This window comes from Macrotis lagotis, chromosome 8, assembly GCF_037893015.1.
Source record: "Macrotis lagotis isolate mMagLag1 chromosome 8, bilby.v1.9.chrom.fasta, whole genome shotgun sequence".
Lineage (NCBI taxonomy): Eukaryota > Metazoa > Chordata > Mammalia > Peramelemorphia > Peramelidae > Macrotis > Macrotis lagotis.
In genome coordinates this window covers 43,660,253-43,679,053 of record NC_133665.1, presented here as the reverse complement: position 1 = coordinate 43,679,053, position 18,801 = coordinate 43,660,253, and the positions used below count along the sequence as shown (strand labels likewise).

At 37.8% G+C, this 18,801-nt stretch overlaps 1 protein-coding gene across 1 annotated transcript in view; it reads left to right on the top strand.

Annotated features, from left to right (window-relative positions):
• Positions 1 to 335: 335 nt before the first annotated feature.
• Positions 336 to 18,801, top strand: part of TBC1D2 (TBC1 domain family member 2) — a 78,132-nt gene continuing 59,666 nt past the window's right edge. Inside the window, exons 1-4 of the mRNA XM_074196773.1 lie at positions 336 to 799; positions 4,028 to 4,175; positions 11,731 to 11,878; positions 18,321 to 18,454. Coding sequence (XP_074052874.1) covers positions 425 to 799; positions 4,028 to 4,175; positions 11,731 to 11,878; positions 18,321 to 18,454 — 805 coding nt within the window. The 5' untranslated portion in view covers positions 336 to 424. The remainder of the gene's footprint in view (positions 800 to 4,027; positions 4,176 to 11,730; positions 11,879 to 18,320; positions 18,455 to 18,801) is intronic.

Here is an 18,801-nt window from a genome sequence, read left to right as displayed (position 1 = left end):
ACCGGTCCGAGGCAGGTACGTTCCGGTCCCTGCAGCCGCAGCGCGGGGAGGGACGACCCTCCTTCCCTACTTCCCGCCTTCCTGCCAAATGAGGGGAAAGGTGTGCAGAGCCAGGTGCCCGGAAACGCGGGGCCGGGGAGCGCCGGAAGTGCCCCTCCCGCGCCGGGGGCTCCCGGAGGCGGAGCCGCGCCGGCCGGAAGGGGCGTGGCCTCCGCCGGGAGGGCGGGGCCTCCGCTGGGGAGGGCGGGGCCTTGCCGGCTGGGGGCGGAGCGGCCGGGAGCGCCCAGCTTGGGCCGGAGTCCTCGGTCCCCCGGGGCTTGCGGCGATCTCGGGGGGAGCAGGCAGCGCCCCCGGCCGGGGCTGGCGGAGGGGAGCTAGCGATGAATGAAGCTTAGCCGGCCGCGGCCTCTGGACCCCCCCCCCCATGGAGGCGGGAGCCCCGAGGGAGGCCGGGCCGCCCGCTCCGGACCGGGCACCCCTGGAGGAAGGGGCGGCGGCGGCGGCGCCCGCGGAGGCCGAGGCTGCTCTGCCCAAGCCCGGAAAAGAAGCGCAGGACGCGGCGGCCCAGGAGCTCTGCGGCTATCTGCTGAAGTTCGGGGGCAAAGGGCCCATCAAGGGCTGGAAATCCCGCTGGTTCTTGTACGAGAAGAGAAGGTGCCGCCTGCTGTACTCCCGCACCGCCCAGGATGCCAACCCCCTGGGCAGCATCGGCCTTTCCGCCGCCACCCTGGATTGCAGAGTGGAGGCCGGGGAGGGCGCTTTTGAGATCAGGACCCCAAGCCGAGTCTTTACCCTGAAGGTAAATGGAATTGTGGTTGGCTCCGGTGAACCTCCCCCGGTTCCGGAGCCGGCCCTGGAAGGCTTCCTCGCCCTACGGCCAGCCTGTGTGCGCCTTGGCTTGGCTCTGCTTCCATCAAATAAACATTCATTTAGTGTGCCCTTGTTGGCTCCCTTCTGACTGCGCTTCTTGGGAACCGGGTCTCCTACACCTTCCTTTGTATCCCCAGCGGGGAGCTGAGTGATTGGCACTCCCTGGGTGATCGATGATTATTCATCGACTACTCTTTGATGTTCTATATATTTCAGACGAGGTCCTATGCCCGACAAGATCATTCATTGCCTTAGATCAATCTTTTTTTTTATTTTTTAAAAGATTTGTTCACTAGAGAACTATGTGTTCCTCTTTACAAATTAAAAAAATGAGATCTTGTGATGATAAGAGGTAGTCTTATTTAAGATTTGCTTTCTCCCTGCATTTTGTCTTTACCAGAACGGGTCCCTCCTGCTAAAAAGGCATTTAGGGAAAGGAAAGCAATACTTCAAGCCTTAGTTGTCTCTGGTCTCTGAGGTGGATTGTTTTCTCTGTATATTTGCATAATGGACTTCTGGGAATTAATTTGAGGAATAGTCAGAAAGTCTGACCTACCCAGATGGCTTGGGTGTGGTGCCTTAGGGTGATGTCAAATTGTTTTAGGGGAAGCAAAGATTTTCTAGAGCTGAAACACTGAGCACCTTCTCTAGATTGGTTATTAGAAGGTACTTCCATGGGAGCAAAGAAATCTTGATAAGACATTTATAGAGGCACTAAGGCATACAACTTCCCTGAGAGATAGACAATACAAACTTTAATGGAGTACTTCTTCCACAGATGATAACAAATAATCTTCAAAGAGTGATAAGGAGTTTTCTCATTCTTATTCTTCTATTTCTTATTCTTCTGATTAGCCTCTTAGAAAATTATCTGTGATAGTTCTCAGAAAGCAAACCTTCAGTCTGCCATTGGACCCACAATTTACAGGCTTTATGGTCTGTTTTAGTACATACCAAAAATTGGACTTCATTGGCTTGGCTTTCAAGTTTAATGGCATTGCCTTCTTTACATTGTTTATTTCCAAATTACCCTGTATATTTCTCGATTGTAACATAGTTTTCATGATACCTACTCTGTTAGACAGGAACTAGTTTTTATTTTTATATCTATATTGTCCATAGAAGATGCATGGTAGATAAATAATAGTTGTTAATTAATTGCAAACTAGCTGGCTCACTAGAATACAGTAATGAGACATCAGAATAGGATCTCAAAAATATCCAAATATCATAGATAAAACTCAATTTAAGTATCTTGCCTAGTAAATAATACAGTTTGATCCTCTGTCTTTTGATTATAGTCAAAATGAGAATCACAGTATCCAGGACTCCATTCAGAATGATAGTCCCACTTCAAACCCTGTCGTGGGATTTAAAATTGAAAGAGATCTTAGAAATCATCTTGTCTAATTTCCCTCATTTTACAGAGGAGGAACTGAGATTCAGAGGTTAAATAATTTATATAAGGTCACACAGTATCAGAGCCAGCTTCTGATCCCAAGTCCTTTGACAAGAGCAAATCCAATGTTCTTTCTACTTTATCCATCCTACCTTGTGCTCAGCTCTAAGTACAGCAACCAATTCAACAAACATTTAAATACCTGGCTATGTTCAAGGCCCAGGACTGACTTTATCATTTCCCTGTTCAAAAATCTTTAGTGGTTTTCCATAAAATCCTTAGCCTGCCATTTAAGACCCTCTACATTATGACTTTCATGTACTATTCCGGGCTAGTCCCCATCACAGACTCTTCTATTCTTAGTAAACTGATATAATGGAAAAAGCACTTTGTCTGGAAATAGAAATTATGGACTAAGTCCCACCTCTCAAACATTTTCTACTTCTTGGACCTTGGGCAAGTCATTTAACTTCTCTTACTTTCAGTTTCCTGCTCTGTAAAATGAAGGCATTGAACTAGATTGCCTTAAAAACCCTTCCAGCTCTAGATCTATGATCCTATACTAGATCTCATTCTTTCACTGATACAAACCAGTCCTCATGAACCCCTTCCCTAACTCTATCTCTCAGGTTCATCATCTTTCAAGCACCATCAAACCAGGGCAGCTAGGTGGTGCAGTGGATAGAGCACCTGGATTCAGGCTGAGTTCAAATCTGGCCTCAGACACTTAATAATTACCTAGTTGTGTGACCTTGGACAAGTCACTTAACTCTATTGCCTTGCAAAACAAAAAACAAAACAAGCTCCATCAAACCTTCAGTATTTCTTTATATCCCCATACACCCTAAAAGCTTATTAGTGCTTTTTCATTTTTCATTGTATGACACCTGTTTGTGAGCATGCTGCCTCCATCCAGCAGTATGTAATCTCATGAATGACTGGAATGATTTTGTTTTGCTCTTTGTGCTACCAGTGTTGACTTAGCAAAGTACCTGTTGGAGGAGACTAGGATAAATAGAAAGGAAAGGAATACAAGTTTCTTATATTGATACTACATAGCTTGGACTCTATGTCCTATCCTCTCAACTTCAGGGTGTGACATTTCAGAACTATGAGCCTTACATTGACAAAGAAAAGCCATTACTTAACCACTAGATTTTTATAAAAATTATCTTTTTTTTTAATTTTATTTATTTAAGGCAATGGGGTTAAGTGATTTGCCCAAGTTCATACAGCTAGGCAATTAGTAAGCCTCTGAGGTCAAATTTGAACTCAGTCCTCCTGACTCCAGGGCCAGTGCTCTATCCACTGTACCACCTAGCTGCCCCCTAAATGGACTATCTTAAATAAAAAGATTTTATATGGAAATAATGTTTATGATCATTCCTGCATATTTTCTGTATCTCCCCACTCTCTTTAAACATAAAATGTTAAATCTGGTAATTCCTCAGTTGACTAGAATCAAACTAAACAGAAACCCTCCATTTCATACCTATGACTTTGGGCAAATGACTTAACTTCCTGGGCCTCAGTTTCCTTGTCTTTTATAAGAGGAAAGGAATGAATTAACTGAACTCTGAGGAACTTTCCAGCTGCAACCTACGATTTTTTGTTTGGAATTTGAGTTATTCTGGAAAAAAAAGTAGTTACCATGCCTTTCACCCTCTCTTACTCCTTCCTTTGAAGAATGCAGTGATAACAAAAACCAATTAACTTTACAGGACCTTAGTATTACATCTAATTTTTGTGACTTCTTAGGCCGTCAACAAACAGACCATGATGTACTGGTTGCAGCAGCTTCAGTTGAAGCGATGGGAGTATAACAATAGTCAATCTGGAATCCTGTTCTCAAGGGCCACTGATGAAGCTTTGCCTGGAAATGCCTCTCCCCTGTCCATCACACTAGGTAACAAAATATCATTTTCCTTCTATTGTAAGCTCTTTTTGCCACATTCTATAGTTGGACTAATAATTATGTTGTCATTATAAAAATACTGGGAATTAGGAGAACTCTTGGCAGCAGAAGCAGTACCTATATTTTAGATCAAGTCAACAAACATTTATTAGGTTCCTGCTATACTGTGCTAAGTACTGGGATTACAAAAAAAAAAAAAAAAAAAAAGACAGCCCCTGCCTTCAAGGAGCTTACAGTCTAATAGGAGAGATAACATGCAAATAACTATGTACAAGCAAGATATATATATACAGGATAATTTGGAGGGGGAAGAAACTATATATATATATATATATATATATATATATATATATATATATATATATATATATATACAGGATAATCCTAGAGGGAAGAAACTAGAATTAAGGGAACAAGAAGAGGCTTCTTTGAGAAGGCAGGATTTTAGCTGAAATTTGAAGGAAGCCAGAAGGCAGAGGATAAGGAAGGAAAGGATACCAAGCATGAAGGACAGCCATTGAAATTACACACACACATACACACACACACACACACACACACACACACACACACACACAGACACACACAGAGTCCAGAGAATGACTATCTTGGACAAGAAACAGTAAAGAGACCAATGTCACTGGATCATAATCCATTCTAATATATGTTTATTAATTGACTACTCTGCACTGTACTAAGCTCTCCAATTGATAAAAAAGACAGTCCCTTTCCTCATGAACAAGAGAAAACAGAAAGAGATGGGGGAAATGACCACAGATTAAGGGATCTCTTGTTCCATGAGATGCTAAGTGGCATGAGTATGAAGTTCATATCCCAATCTGAAGGCTGAAGAGTGATGTTAATCAAGACTTGAGATAACAATGCTCTCAATATGGAAGGAGCATCTAGTTGAAATCAGACAAAGCATTACATGCAGAAGGGAATGATTCTTAATAGAAGTTGTGTAAATTGTAAGAAGACTGGAAAGATAGGGAGGGGTCCAGGTTATAAAGGATTTTAAAAGGCAACAGAAGATTTATATTTGATCCTGGAAATAATAGGGAACCACAAAAAGCAGATCACTTTGACAGCTGAGTAGAGGATGGATGGGGGGGGGGGTAAGACTTGAAGCAGACAAATCAATCAGAAGCCTTTTGCAGCAATCCAGTTGTGAGATGATGAGCACCTTCACAGGGGTGATAGCAGAAGCATCAGAGGAGAGCAGAGACTTTATGTCAGAGATGCTATAGAGGTATGGGACTTACTACTGAAGTCATTCTCTAGAAGTTAGTGGGAGGACATTTTCTGATATATAACTGGTTTATTAGAAAGAACAGGACCTTACTAAACTCTGTAAAGAGTGTGCCATTTGGGGGCAGCTAGGTGGCACAGTGGATAGAGCACCTGCTCTGGAGTCAGGAGTAATTGAGTTCAAATCCTGCCTCAGACACTTAGTAATTACCTAGCTGTATGGCCTTGGGCAAGTCACTTAACCCCATTGCCTTGCAAAAACCTAAAAAAAAAAGAAGTGTGCCATTTGCAACAGAAGAAAACTAAATGACATTTATAAGAACAAAACGATGACCTTGGCCTCTTTATCACCATATTCTAGATTAAGAGTTTATGGATTAGAAAAGGGAAACAAAAGCATTGTTCTGTTAAGAGTGACAAAGTCATAGTTCTATATATGACATTAGCTTGACACTCAGTTTGACAATCTTCCTGAGTTTTATAGCCATCTAGAATTATCTATGATTTTTCTCATTAATAAAATTGTAATCCCTTTAATTAGTTTGAACCCCATCCCAATTCATGAAGTATTATTTAATGAAATGAAGGAAATTGCAAATCTACAAATATTAAGTATCTGCTATCTTCCAGACAGTGTACTAAGCTTTGGGGAATACAAACAAAGGTGAAAACTTGTCCTTGCATTCAAAGAGCTCACATTATAACAGAGGACCTCAAAATATTACTCTTAACTATATGAAATTAATTTAGTTACTTAATTCATGTCTATCGTTTGTTAATGAATGAAAATATCAATAGATATATTCAACTACCTAGAGTATTTTGGATATGATCCTGTCACATCCCATGACCTCTCCCCTTCCTGACACCATAGGGAGAGTTACTTCACTTTAAGTGATTTTTTCAATTCATAACTGCCAGAACAAACTTCCTACTTGCTTCTGCACTTTTAAAGACAATAATAATCTCTGTAGCCTCTGAGAAAATGATACTATAAAGTTACACTGACAAATCTCTTGTTATAATGATTTTTTAATTTTTTTATCAAAAATAGAATATCTTCACTTATTCCACCCTATTTTCTAGCCTATGATTTGCAAGTTACCTATCATAAAGCCAACAAGGAAGCTCTCCAGAGTTTAATACAGGAGTTAGAGAAATTTTCTCATGTCTATGTGAGAGTAAATACATTCTCCATAGGCCTACATCATTCTTAGTTTTGACAAGTAGTATAGGAACCTTCCCAGGGAACAAAAATAGTCCAACTCAAAAAATAGTCCAAAGCAACATGTTATTACACTTGTACCCCTTTTTAAAATTGAAAGCCTCATAATGATTTATATACTATTTCAAAAGAAATAATTATATACTTTTTATGCAAAGGAGAATTAAAATACACAGCAATATAAATATATTGTTCACAAGATATATGAAGTTAATATAAGAGTTTTCAAACTCCAATGTCAATTTAAAAGGCTTTTAGGCCATACCCACATGTAATTAGGATATTACATTTATATTTAGATTTTTTTCAAAATGAGTTATATACACTATCCCATTTGATCTCTTTGATGTGTTTACGAAAGAGGTAAGTGAATATTATTACCCCATTTTGTAACTTAAGGCTAATGCCTTAACTTTTCTAAGCCTAAGTTGATATCAGTTAGTAGAAAACTTGATCCATATCATTGGCACGTGAGTCTCAATTTTCTGGCTTTCTAATATATCATACAGCTCCTCTGATGCATCAAGGTTTCTAGCCATGTTACAGATTCTAGCTATGTGATACCTGAGATATCCATCATATGCAAAGATGATGATGCCGCCCTAGTTACTTTGAAGTAGTGATAGTGAATTTGTGGTGACCCATCCTAGGACCAACCCTATATGAAATCACTAAAAGCTTCTAATCTCCTTGAACTGCATACTAATTTGTTTTTGTGCATTTAGTTCAACTCAAGGATCCTCTTACACACAGTTGACTGCATTTCAGTTTGTGTGACTCCAGCCTGTAGGTCACCCTTTCCTCAACTAGTTCACTTAGTTGCTTTCCCCACCCCAACCATGATGCGAACAGATCAGGGATTAGGAAGAGACTGACAGAGTCAGGGAAGGCCTCCTCACAGGAGCAGTCTTTTGGCAGCTTTTCATTGTTGCCATAAGACCACAGTATAATAGCATACAAATTAAAATGCTTTATAAGTTTTCACAGTTTTCAAGAAATACTGAAACTAGTTAGGACCTCCTGACCTCAAGTAGAAAGATAAAAGAAAAATGCAAAAAATATGTATCACCCTTTGCCTGAACCTAATTTGAAATAGGTTAAACAAAAAACAACACATTCATGACCTTTATACACCTACTGGAAAATGCAGTTAAACTCTTAAAACTATTTCCATTCGTGATTAAATCCAGCTCATGTGAAATTAGAAGATAAAACTTTGGAACTGCATAATGTTGGACTGGTATTTAGAACAAAAAAAATCACGCAGGTTTTTTTGGTGTTGGAAATCTTTCTAAAGATTAGAAATAATAAATATCCTTTTAAACTTAAGATATATCTCCTTTCTCCCATTTCCTTAACTACTTCCTCCTAGATTTCCAACCCTGGTTTCATAGAAGATTGTGTAATGAGTTTGAGCAATTTCAGCTAATAAGAATCCAACTGTCGTTGGAAAGACTGTAGATAACTGAATTCCTATGTGACTTGTACAGGAGACTGGCTAACTAGAAAAATCATAATAGTCTTAGTTTTCTTTACTCATTTTTTCTTCTTTAATTTAACCAGGTCCCTTAATTTTATGTGGTATTTTACTTAGAACATCCTCATATAATTGATATTCTATGTCACAATAGCTATTCAGTATATAGAGAGCATATACTTTGTGCTGCTTTGTTTCCATAAGTAGGTTCTCAATTATAAAACATAAACTCAAGGCTTAAGGACATATCTATGTGAAATCCCTTTTAATCTTTCTATGCATTGTCACATAAAAGCATGTATTCTTTTGCTTCTTTCCTGTTTCCAACAAATCATACTCAGATGCTTCATCCTGGTGTGGAAGTGACCCAGGACTCTGGGCAGCTGTTCCAGCAGATCATAGAATCTAAAATATTCTAAAGCTATACATACCAGCTTCAGGTATTGATCCAGGAACAAATTTCACCAGTTTATATCACAAACAGAAATTAAATACTAGTCTTCTGCCTCAAGAATCTAGCACTCTCTCCACTAGAGCAAGAGTTCCTTCTTCAACTCCCCTTAACAGTAGCTCTCCTGTACTTACTTAAAGACCTCCTACTGTCTGGGATCTCATTTACCTTCTTGGGCTGCCCATTTCACTTTTGGTCAGTTCTGATGTTGGGATTTTTCCTTGTTTCAAGCAGAAATATGAATCTTTAACTGTACTGATTGTTCTAGTTCTGATCTCTGGAGCCAAACAAAACAAATTTTAATCTCATTTCCACATGACTGCCTTTCATGTATTTGAAGGTAACTACTGTGACTCCAATAAGTCTACTTATAAATAGAGTCAGAATGTGATAAGTGGAACAAAGAAGGACCTAGAGAAGAGGAAAGTTTGCAGTTTCAGTGATTTGGAAAGGCTTCATGATGGAAGTAGAATTTGAGTGGTTATGCAATTACAGTGAATTAGTCAGACTGTCAGCTCTTAGAGGTATGATGTTGTGAAGCTCCCTACCCATACACTTTATTCTTATACTCAGTTCATTTAGCTTTCCAAAAACACAATTTCTTCCTATATCATAGTACCTTAAATACTTTCTTGATTGCTGTTATTTAGTTCCGTTTGACTTGCACTTTATCTGTGTGTTGCTGTAACTCAAGTACATACTTCTGATCTCCTACAATTAGGAATTTATACAACTTTTTCCTATATCTCATCTCTTTTACCTGTTCCTGAGCAGAAAAGCCATTTCCATATTTTCTACTCTTATCTGGGTCTCATAACCCCTAAGATTTTTGTTGAATTTCAGGTGCCTGATATTCCACAGATAATTGGAAGTCAGGGACTAGAATTCAGAGAAAGTTCACAATTTACAAGTATGTGAATCATCTACATAGGTTGAAGAACAACAGCAACAGCAATAATAATAACTAAAGCCAGTGGAATAGATGAGGTCAATGAATGAGAGTATATGGAGACACAAGAAAAGTTTAGCAATAAAACCTTGAAGGAATGTTTAAATAAGTTCCTTGAGATCAGAAATACTAGGCTTATTTATTGTTAGGGCTCCTCCAGCATCAACACAATGACATAGCATAGTAAGAATCTAATAAAGATTTGTTGAGTCTTTTGCCAAGTCTGTTGTTTCTACCTTCACAGCAAATCATATACATTCCCTTCTTTCCAGTCACAAAATCTAATACAGGTCCTCATTACCCTATACCTTGACCATTGCAGCAGCCTCCTAGGTTGATCTCAGTGCAACAGTTCTCTTCCCATTCCAGTCCATCCCTTCACAGCTGCCAGAATGATTTTCCTGCTTGGTTGATTCTTGTCTTCCATTATTAAGGAAGACCAAAATGACTTCTCTATGTTAGAGACAAGTTATAATGTCTGACTGTGGCTGATGAGACCAATATGAGCTCACAATTCTCTACCACAGGTTAGGCGCAAATAGTCCATGTGAACACCTGGGGTGTATTCTCTAAAATTACTCATCTAATGTTTCCTTTGAGCTGCTTAGTTCTGCCTTGCTCATATAGCACAGCACCCCTCTCTAATGAGGGCATACCATGCTGGGTAGTACTTTGCCAGTGTCTCTCTTAATACACAATCCCAAAGTTCTTAAAAGAGACTTTCAGAATCTTCAGGGATTTTCCTGAAGCACCTCTATGTCCCCCAACTTTGCAATAAAATCCAATGGCTCCCTAGTTTTTCCAGATCAAATATGAAATCTTTTTTTAAGGGTTTTTAAAGCCCTTCACTGGTCTCTTCCAACTTTGCAGTCTCTCCCCTTAGTCAGTTATTCTTCTATACTGCCTTCTTCCTCATCCTCACACATAATATTCCCCCCAACTCAGTTCCTTTCATAGATTGTCTCTTATTCTTGGAATGCTGCCCCTCCTCATTTCCACTTCCTGACTTCCCTAATTTCCTTCAAGATTCTGTTGCCAAAGGCCTTCACCCCTCATGCCTCTTTTTACTGGTCAGTCAGGTCTTCCCTTTGAGATTATCTCCCATTTACACTATATATCTGGCATGTACATAGTTTATCTGCATGTTTTCTTCCCCAGTACAATGTGAATCTCTTGTATCTGCTTTGTTGTTCTTGGATCCCCAGTTCTTAGCTCTGAGTAAACACTTAGAAAAACATTATTGATTGACTAACAAATTTATAATAAATGAAATTGGGCCAATTTTGAGATCTTTTCTAGCAACACTCTGAGCAACAAGATCTAAGAAATCAAATGAAGAGGATAAGCCAGAGTTGAATATTAGCTGAATAGGAATCAAAGAAGGTCAGAGGGATGGTATAGGCTAAATTTATGGCTAGGGAATTTTTGAAGTAGTTAGCTATTAGATTAAGACTAAGGAAGGGGTTAAAGTGAAGCCAGATTCAGGTGAAGGGAGAAGAAGGGAATTGAAAAGAGAGGATAGTCTGGAAGAAGATGGACTTAAAATGATGAGGAAGGCAAGGAGTGGGTTTAGGGTGAGGGAGTTGGAGTGGCAGAGGGATATGCAATTTTTGAATTCAGGATTTTGGAGCATATGATGCCATATAATGGTCAGTTCTAAAGAGTGACTCTGTTAATGTATAGCTGTAATAGAGTAGAGATAGAGCTCTTCAAAAGAGGGTAGCTAGGTCAAAATGTAATTACCATAAATATTCAATTATGGGAGAATGACAGCTATTTTAAGGAAGAAAAGAAAACTAAGGGCAGCACCAGCCCTGGAGTCTAGTATTTGAATTCAAATCCTGACTGTGTGACCTTGGGCAAGTCACTTAACCCCATTGCCTTGCAAAAAAACAACAAAAAAAGAAAACTAAAGTCAGAATTGTGGCTATAATTCTGAGGATCAGGGGATATGATCTGATGACCTAAACTTTGAAGAAAGAAGCATTATTGTGAGATGGTAGCATTTTGGAGGACTATTAGAGAGCAGAACATATTTCTGGTCTTGTGAATAAAATAGAATAGGTGGATGAAAAGCCTCTCAAAGGAAAGACAGACAAAAACAAATAATATTCAACTTGATTCTGAACATAAGTTTTTCGAAGCACCATAACACTGAATCAATTTGTTTCACTTTTCTTTTTTTTCCTCTAGAACTAGATCATGAAGAAAATGATGAATTTTTCTGCCCTGTGAAAACACCAACTGGACTAGTAGGCATAGCAGCTGCTTCTCAACCTGTTCCAGAGATGCCCACCACCCTCCAGAATATTTCCCTCAAACACTTAGGAACTGAAATACAGTAAGTGTTTAGGGAATTGGGATAACTAATCTATATGTTGGTACCTTCTAATACTGCAGAAAATGGCATTATAGGTTTATGTTAACTGAGCTTTACAATGGCAGTTGGTGGTTCAATGGAGAGAGCACTGACCTGGAGTCAGGAGAGTCTGAATTCAAACCTTTCCTCAGATGTTTACTAGCTCTGTCACCTTGGGCAAATTATATAACCTCCGTTTGCCTCAGTCTCTTCATCTGTAAAATGGCAATAAAAATATTGTTGGAGTGTTAAATGAAGTAATCAAAACATGTAGTGTCCAGTGCATAGTGCTATGTAAATCTATCATTATTATTATTATTATTATTATTATTATTATTATTGCTTTCATTTGTTAAAGAGTTTTTCTAAGTCTCAATAGACAAAGTATCAAAACTGCAATGCATTAAATAAGGCATTAGAAAAATAAAAATGAATGGAATTCAAATTTTGGAGTGAGAAGGCAGGCCAGTGCACTGTGCTTGTCCCTTAGACACTAGCTATGAAGTTTAGAAGACATGAAGCTATGAAGGAATCACTTAACCCAGGATTTTAACCTTTTTTGTTCTCTGAATAATGTTTTTATTTGCATGAAATAATATACATATAAATGAAACTGATTATTGAAATACATTTATGAAAAATATCAAAAAACAAGTTCATAGATTCCAGATTAAAAACACCCCTGATTTGATTTTTCAGAGCTTATTTCTTCATCTTTAAAAATGGAAATGATGATACTTTTACTACTTAGACAGCTGTGAAAAAACTTTGCAAACTTTAAAGCATTGTATAAAATTATTATTTTCCCTAAATGACAAACACTTTTCACTTTAGTTCATACAACTGAAATAATTCAGTATTCCTCCCTCTATTTATTTTTACTCCACCAACCCAGTTTGGGCCCTCATCATCTCTGACCTTGACTCTTAGACTAACCCTCTAACTGGCTACCTGCTTTTGCTCACTTCCCTTGCCAATTCATTCAAGCTAAGCAACTCCTTAGGTTGGCATTTATATCTGCCACAGTTTAGTTCTAGCTTGCTCTTTCAGCCTTATCAGGAACTACCTCCTATTTACCCACCCCTTGTTCTAGCAGTACTAATTATAGTACCTCACACATAGTTTCTTAATAAATGCTTGCTGACCATCTGCCATTCCTTAAACATAGCTTTCAATCTCCCACTCTTGTGTCATTGCTCCCATGATTCCCTTCACCTGGAATTATTGTCTCATCCATTCCAACTCTATCTTATACTTCTTTCGAACCATCTTGTCCAATGCTATCTTCACCAATGATGTTTTCAATTAACCTTCTTAACCTGAAGTAACTTCTACTAAAAATACCAAACTCTTTCTACTTCTCTTACTTTACCTAAATATTCCACCTAGTTATTTGTATTTATTCATATACATTTTAACTCCATTATTAAACTAGAAGATCCATGAGGTCAGAGTTCATGTTGGTTTGTTTTGTGTCCTCCATAGCATCAAGCCTATGATAGATTCTTAATAAACATTTATCTGAATGAACAAATTGATAACTTTTAGAACAATGGAAGAAGGAAATGACCCACCACTTCAGTATCTTTGATAAGAAGACTCCAAATGGGGTCACAAAGAGTCAAACACAACTGAAACAACTGAATAACAACAGCAAATTGGAGTAAATATTTTACTACAGCTAAAAATTCTATTTGAGTCTTGGGTTTACATTTTTTGTATGTTTGAAGACGAGCTTTTATTCTTAAAGACTACAGGCAGACTTCCTACCAAGATGGCAAGGCTTTGAATAGAGGCCTAGCAATGAAATAACAGCTGAAAATAATAATGATTATGATGATCACAACTATAATATAGCACTTAGCATTTTAAAGTTTTTTAAAACACTTTAAAAATACTATCTCCTGTAATCTTCATACTATTCCTTGTACATGAGTTCTATTATTAACCTCATTTTACAAATAAGGAAAGAGACATAGACATAAGCTAAGCATATTGCTCAGAACATACAGCTTCTAAACTTGGTTGGTTCTGGATTTGAACTCACTTCTTCCTGACTCCAAGTTCAGAGTTCTTTTCATTGTGCAACCAGTCTAACTTACTAGTAAAGATTTTCATCACCAAAGGGTTGGGCTGCCAAGTGATTTTATTTTATCTACATCATTAATTAAACCACCTATTAAGTAATAATATAAGTAGTAATTACTTCCAAATGGAAGTAATGTTGACAAAGATGAAATCATGGACTTTCAAAGAAGTGAAAAAGTGCATGATTCCTGATCCCTCTTTTCCCCTTGGCTCTGTCCTTGACTGGCAACAAGCGTGCTCTCAGAGCCCTTTCAAAGCCCAAAATAATCAAGAAGGGAACCGTTGTTCATTGGACACCAGCCAGATTGGTGTGTCAAAGATCAAGGAGAACTTGGTCAAGCCAAGAGTCAGTGAGTGTAAAGTTAATTAAAGGCCCGGTATTGGTTATAAAATCAAAAAGAGGACAAAACACATGCCACCCAGCTATTTGGGGAATTTTCTTTTGGTCAGAGCTAGAAATGCTTCTCATATGCAGCCAGTCTTACTGTGAAGAGACTGTTGAGTATTTCTTCTAAAGTCACTGGGGACAAAGCACCTCAATCACAGTCAGCAATACCACATATTAAGTGGCATCAAAAAGAAAAGGAATGATCTGTTTTGTGCATTGTTGTTTCTATTAAATAAAGCCTCAGACTAAGAAAATAAATAAACAACTACATTTCGAATCATCCATTTTTTTTAAATTTAATGTCTACAGTCAGACCATTTCAAATTTAGGTAATAATTTTCATTTAACATCCCCTGTCATCAAAGCAGAGGAGTTCTGTCTTGAACTTGTTGAATTTGAGATTCCTTTGGGACATCCAGGGGGTAGCTGAATATTCAAGACTAAAACTCAGGAGAGTAAACAGACATCATTATGTAATGCTCACATGGATTAAAATGATGTGCCCAAGGTAATGTAGCACACAGCAACAGAAACAAAACTGGAATCCTAATCTTCCTCTTTATTACATTATTCTAAAAGTTTGTCTTATTTTTAATTTAAATTGCTAACTTTTGTTGGTGTAGATGTTTTGGTGAATCATTCCTCAGTATGGCCTTCTCTGTAGTCTAATGATTTATTTATGTTCTTTCATAGCTATGTATAAAATGATGTTTCATTTAATGTCATCAGATGTTTCCAGCAAATATCAGTAAGACAATTTAAAAGTGGAACTGACAAAATTATTACCCAGATCAAAAAAAGGAAGGAAATATTTGGAGATAAGACTGTCACTTCTTCTTAAAGCCATTTATTATAGAAAATTTGGGCCAAGAACATAAAGGCTAAAGTACTCAAGACTTTACAGAATCGAGTACTCTGTGCCCCTGCCCATATCTCCAGGAACCAGTAATTTGATAACCTTGATCAGTCTTACTATATGCATGCATACACAGAGACACTTCCAGGTAAACATTCATGTATTCATGAACATCATACATTCATGCCCACAGAGTTCAAAGTTAATAAGGACAATGTTCTTTAAGGAAATATAAAACAAAAAAATGAGGAAATATCAGAAATCATCTAAATGTTCTCAATGAGTTACAGCACCTAAACTTAGATAAACCATATCCCAGGATACTGAAAAACTTGAAATTATGATTCCTCAGCCATTGTTGATGATTATAGAGTGGAAACCCTTACAGAAGGAAGTAAGCATTTCTCTGACTCCTTTGATGACCCAGATGCTATACTAAGCACTTTACAAATATTATCTCCTTTGATCCTCACAGCAACCCTAAAAAAAATGGGTGCTTTCATTATTTCCATTTTACAGTTGAAGCAAACAGTCTACATGACTTTCTCCAGGACAAAGAGCTAGAAAGTGAAGCTGAATTTGAACCCATGTCTTCCTGACTTCAGATTTAGCACTACCTAACTGCCTTGAAGCATATTTTATTATAGGAAGATTTCAAAGGAGCATAGCTAACAAACTGGAAGGAACTTCAGAGAGCTTGTAGTCCAGCTCCTCATTCTAGAGATAAAGAAACTGAGCCTTGTTCACACAGAGGTAGGATTTGAATATAAAGGTAAATAGCAACTGTCACCCAGGCTAGTTTCCTCAAGAACCAGTTCATCAAGAAATGATATCAATAAGCTGGAGAGAATCCAAAATAAAGGCTCATTAGAGAAGGTCTCAACTTTGTGCCATCCAAGGACCAAGAGAAAGAACTTGTTGTTTAGCTTGAAGAAGACAAGGTGGGAATTGGAGTAGTAGGGAGAAAACATTATAGCTATCATCAGATATTTGGCATGGCCTCATGGAAGAGGGAATTGATTTACTGTGTTCTGTTCCAGAAGACTGAACTAGAGACTTGAAACCAAGTCTTTCTTATACCAAGACTGGTTCTCTAGCTCTTATGCCTGCCTACGTTAAAATTAGAACTGTCCTAAAATGAAACTGTCTGCCTAGAAGTGGTGAATACCCAGCAGTGGAAGTCTTTAGGCATATACTGGATTGGGATATGTCTGAGATGTTTTAAAAGGGAAATTATCTTCAGTTATAGATTGAACTAGATAACTGTTGAAGGGACCCTTCTAACTCAGAGATTCTGTAATGACACCAGAGCTGTGCTTACATAAATTGCCAGTCCCTAATGGTATCGTGATGACAAGGACAAATTGCACAGTGCACAACATTTTCTGTTGTGTGGTGGCATTTTTCAAAATAAATCAACATGACAGCCATATCTAAAAATAATAGACCACCACTTCTCTATTCAATATATATTAGATATACATGACCTTCAGTCTTTTGAAGTTCAAATGGTCACTGCAAATTTGTTCTCTCCATATCAGTTCATGTAAGCCTTTTTTTTCTAAATTCTTTATATTTCTTCATTTCTTGGCTACTACAAAAATGTTGCTATAAATATTTTTGAACATATGAGATCTTTCCCTTAGTCTTTGACCACAGTGTAGTAGTGATAGCACTAGGTGAAAAAATATACAGTTAGTGACTTTCTTGAATTTAATTAGCATTTTCAGATACCTTTCATACAATCTAACAAATATTATTAGCACAGTCATATTTTCCTACATTTCTCCTTATTTCAGTGGGATTAGACTTTAATTTGCTCTTGGAGTTACTTATTGTATCAAAATAATAAGCCACTTCAGTTATTCAGATAGCTGTAATATTTATTAACAACAATAGCAGATATATAGTACTTTAATCAGTTTACTTTCTCTCATCTTTACCTCAAATAACACCAAAGGTAAGTGATATAGATATTATTACACCAACAGGAAATTCCAGCCCATAGGACTTAAGTGATCTACACAGGATTTCACCATTAGTTAGTATGAGTCATGATATTCAAACCCAGTATTATCCAATAAAAATCCATCACTCCTTCATTAATATAGCAATTGTTTTTATTTTGCTATTCCATAGTAACTAAAATGATTTAGCTATTTCTCATAGGTAGCAAAGTATAAAAAACAACTTTTTTTAAGAGAATTCAGATCTGTGGCTTCATCAATATAGGGAAATCCTGGTATGGAAAATCTTGCCTGCAATGATGCAGTTTGACCTTTCATCCCTAATTTAAAGTATTTGTTTCCTTGATCATTAAGAAGTTACGCAATTTGCCTATATTCAGACAATTAGTATGCCTTCCAGTCAATCCAGTAAGCTACCAAAGAATTTGTCAGACCATGTTAACCCTTACTCAGTGGGTTCCAGTGACTCCCCATCACCTCTAGTATCAAATAGAAACTCCTCTCTTTGGTATTTAAAGCTTTTTACACCCTGAGTCTTCTTACTTTACAGCCCTTAAACTTCCCTTTTAATCCCTTTTATGTCACTATACTCTTTGTTCTCTGGTTTCTCTGCTCTGGCCCCCTTACTGTCTGCCCCTTTACACTAGTTGTGCCCATGCCTGTAAGGCTCAAATTCCTCACCTGCACCTCTCACTTTCAAGACTTGGCTCAAATGCCACGTTCTGCAGAGGCCCTTCCCAGTTCCCTCAGCTGCTAGTGCTTTGCCTTCTCCCAAAGTTATCTAGTTGTGTATGTTGTCTTCCCTGTGAGACTAAGTTTCTTGAGAACAAGGGACTCTTTTTGCCCCTTTTTGTATCCCTGGTGCATTGCTCAGTACTTTTCCTGTAGGAAGTGCTTAGTACATGTTTGTTGACTGACTAAATGTAACTGTTTCTCCAGATTATTGGCCCTTGATTGGAGAAAAGAGTACCATATTATATTAATACTTCCTTTTTTTATTCATACATTTTAAGAATATTTTTTGAATATCTACTGTCTATGTTGCATTGTTTATTCCTATGCTCAGGGATTATGGTTAAATTTGAGACTCACTTCACTTTCCTTTTGTTAATGTTTTGTTTTCAGAAACACAGTGCTTAACATCTGTAGCAATAAGCAGTCCAGAGGAAATGGCCATGTTTCCCAAGGGGATGAATCTCAGAAGCTTGGAGAGAATCAGAATGAGGAACAATATCCACAAGCAGACCCAGTACTCTCTGGTACTCATCTCTATAGCTTTCTTTTTTGTATCTATTTCTTACCTATTTAGGTTACAAATAATACTGCCACCTTTACCAGCATTATTTGATAGTGAGTGCAAGGGAACCCACAATCAATCCATCAACAAACAATTATTCAGTCTTTATTGTATCCCAAGCATTGTATTGAGGTCAGGGGACACAAAACAGGAGCTATTGTCCACTTAGAGAGGAATTCAAGATTTGTTTTGTTGGTAAATCAGTTACGAAACAGCTAAATTTTTTTCTGTCAAGATCTCCTAGAATATTTCTGTTCAAAAGATCCCAATATGTTATTTTTTTATTTTAAATAGAATTTTGTTTTCTTC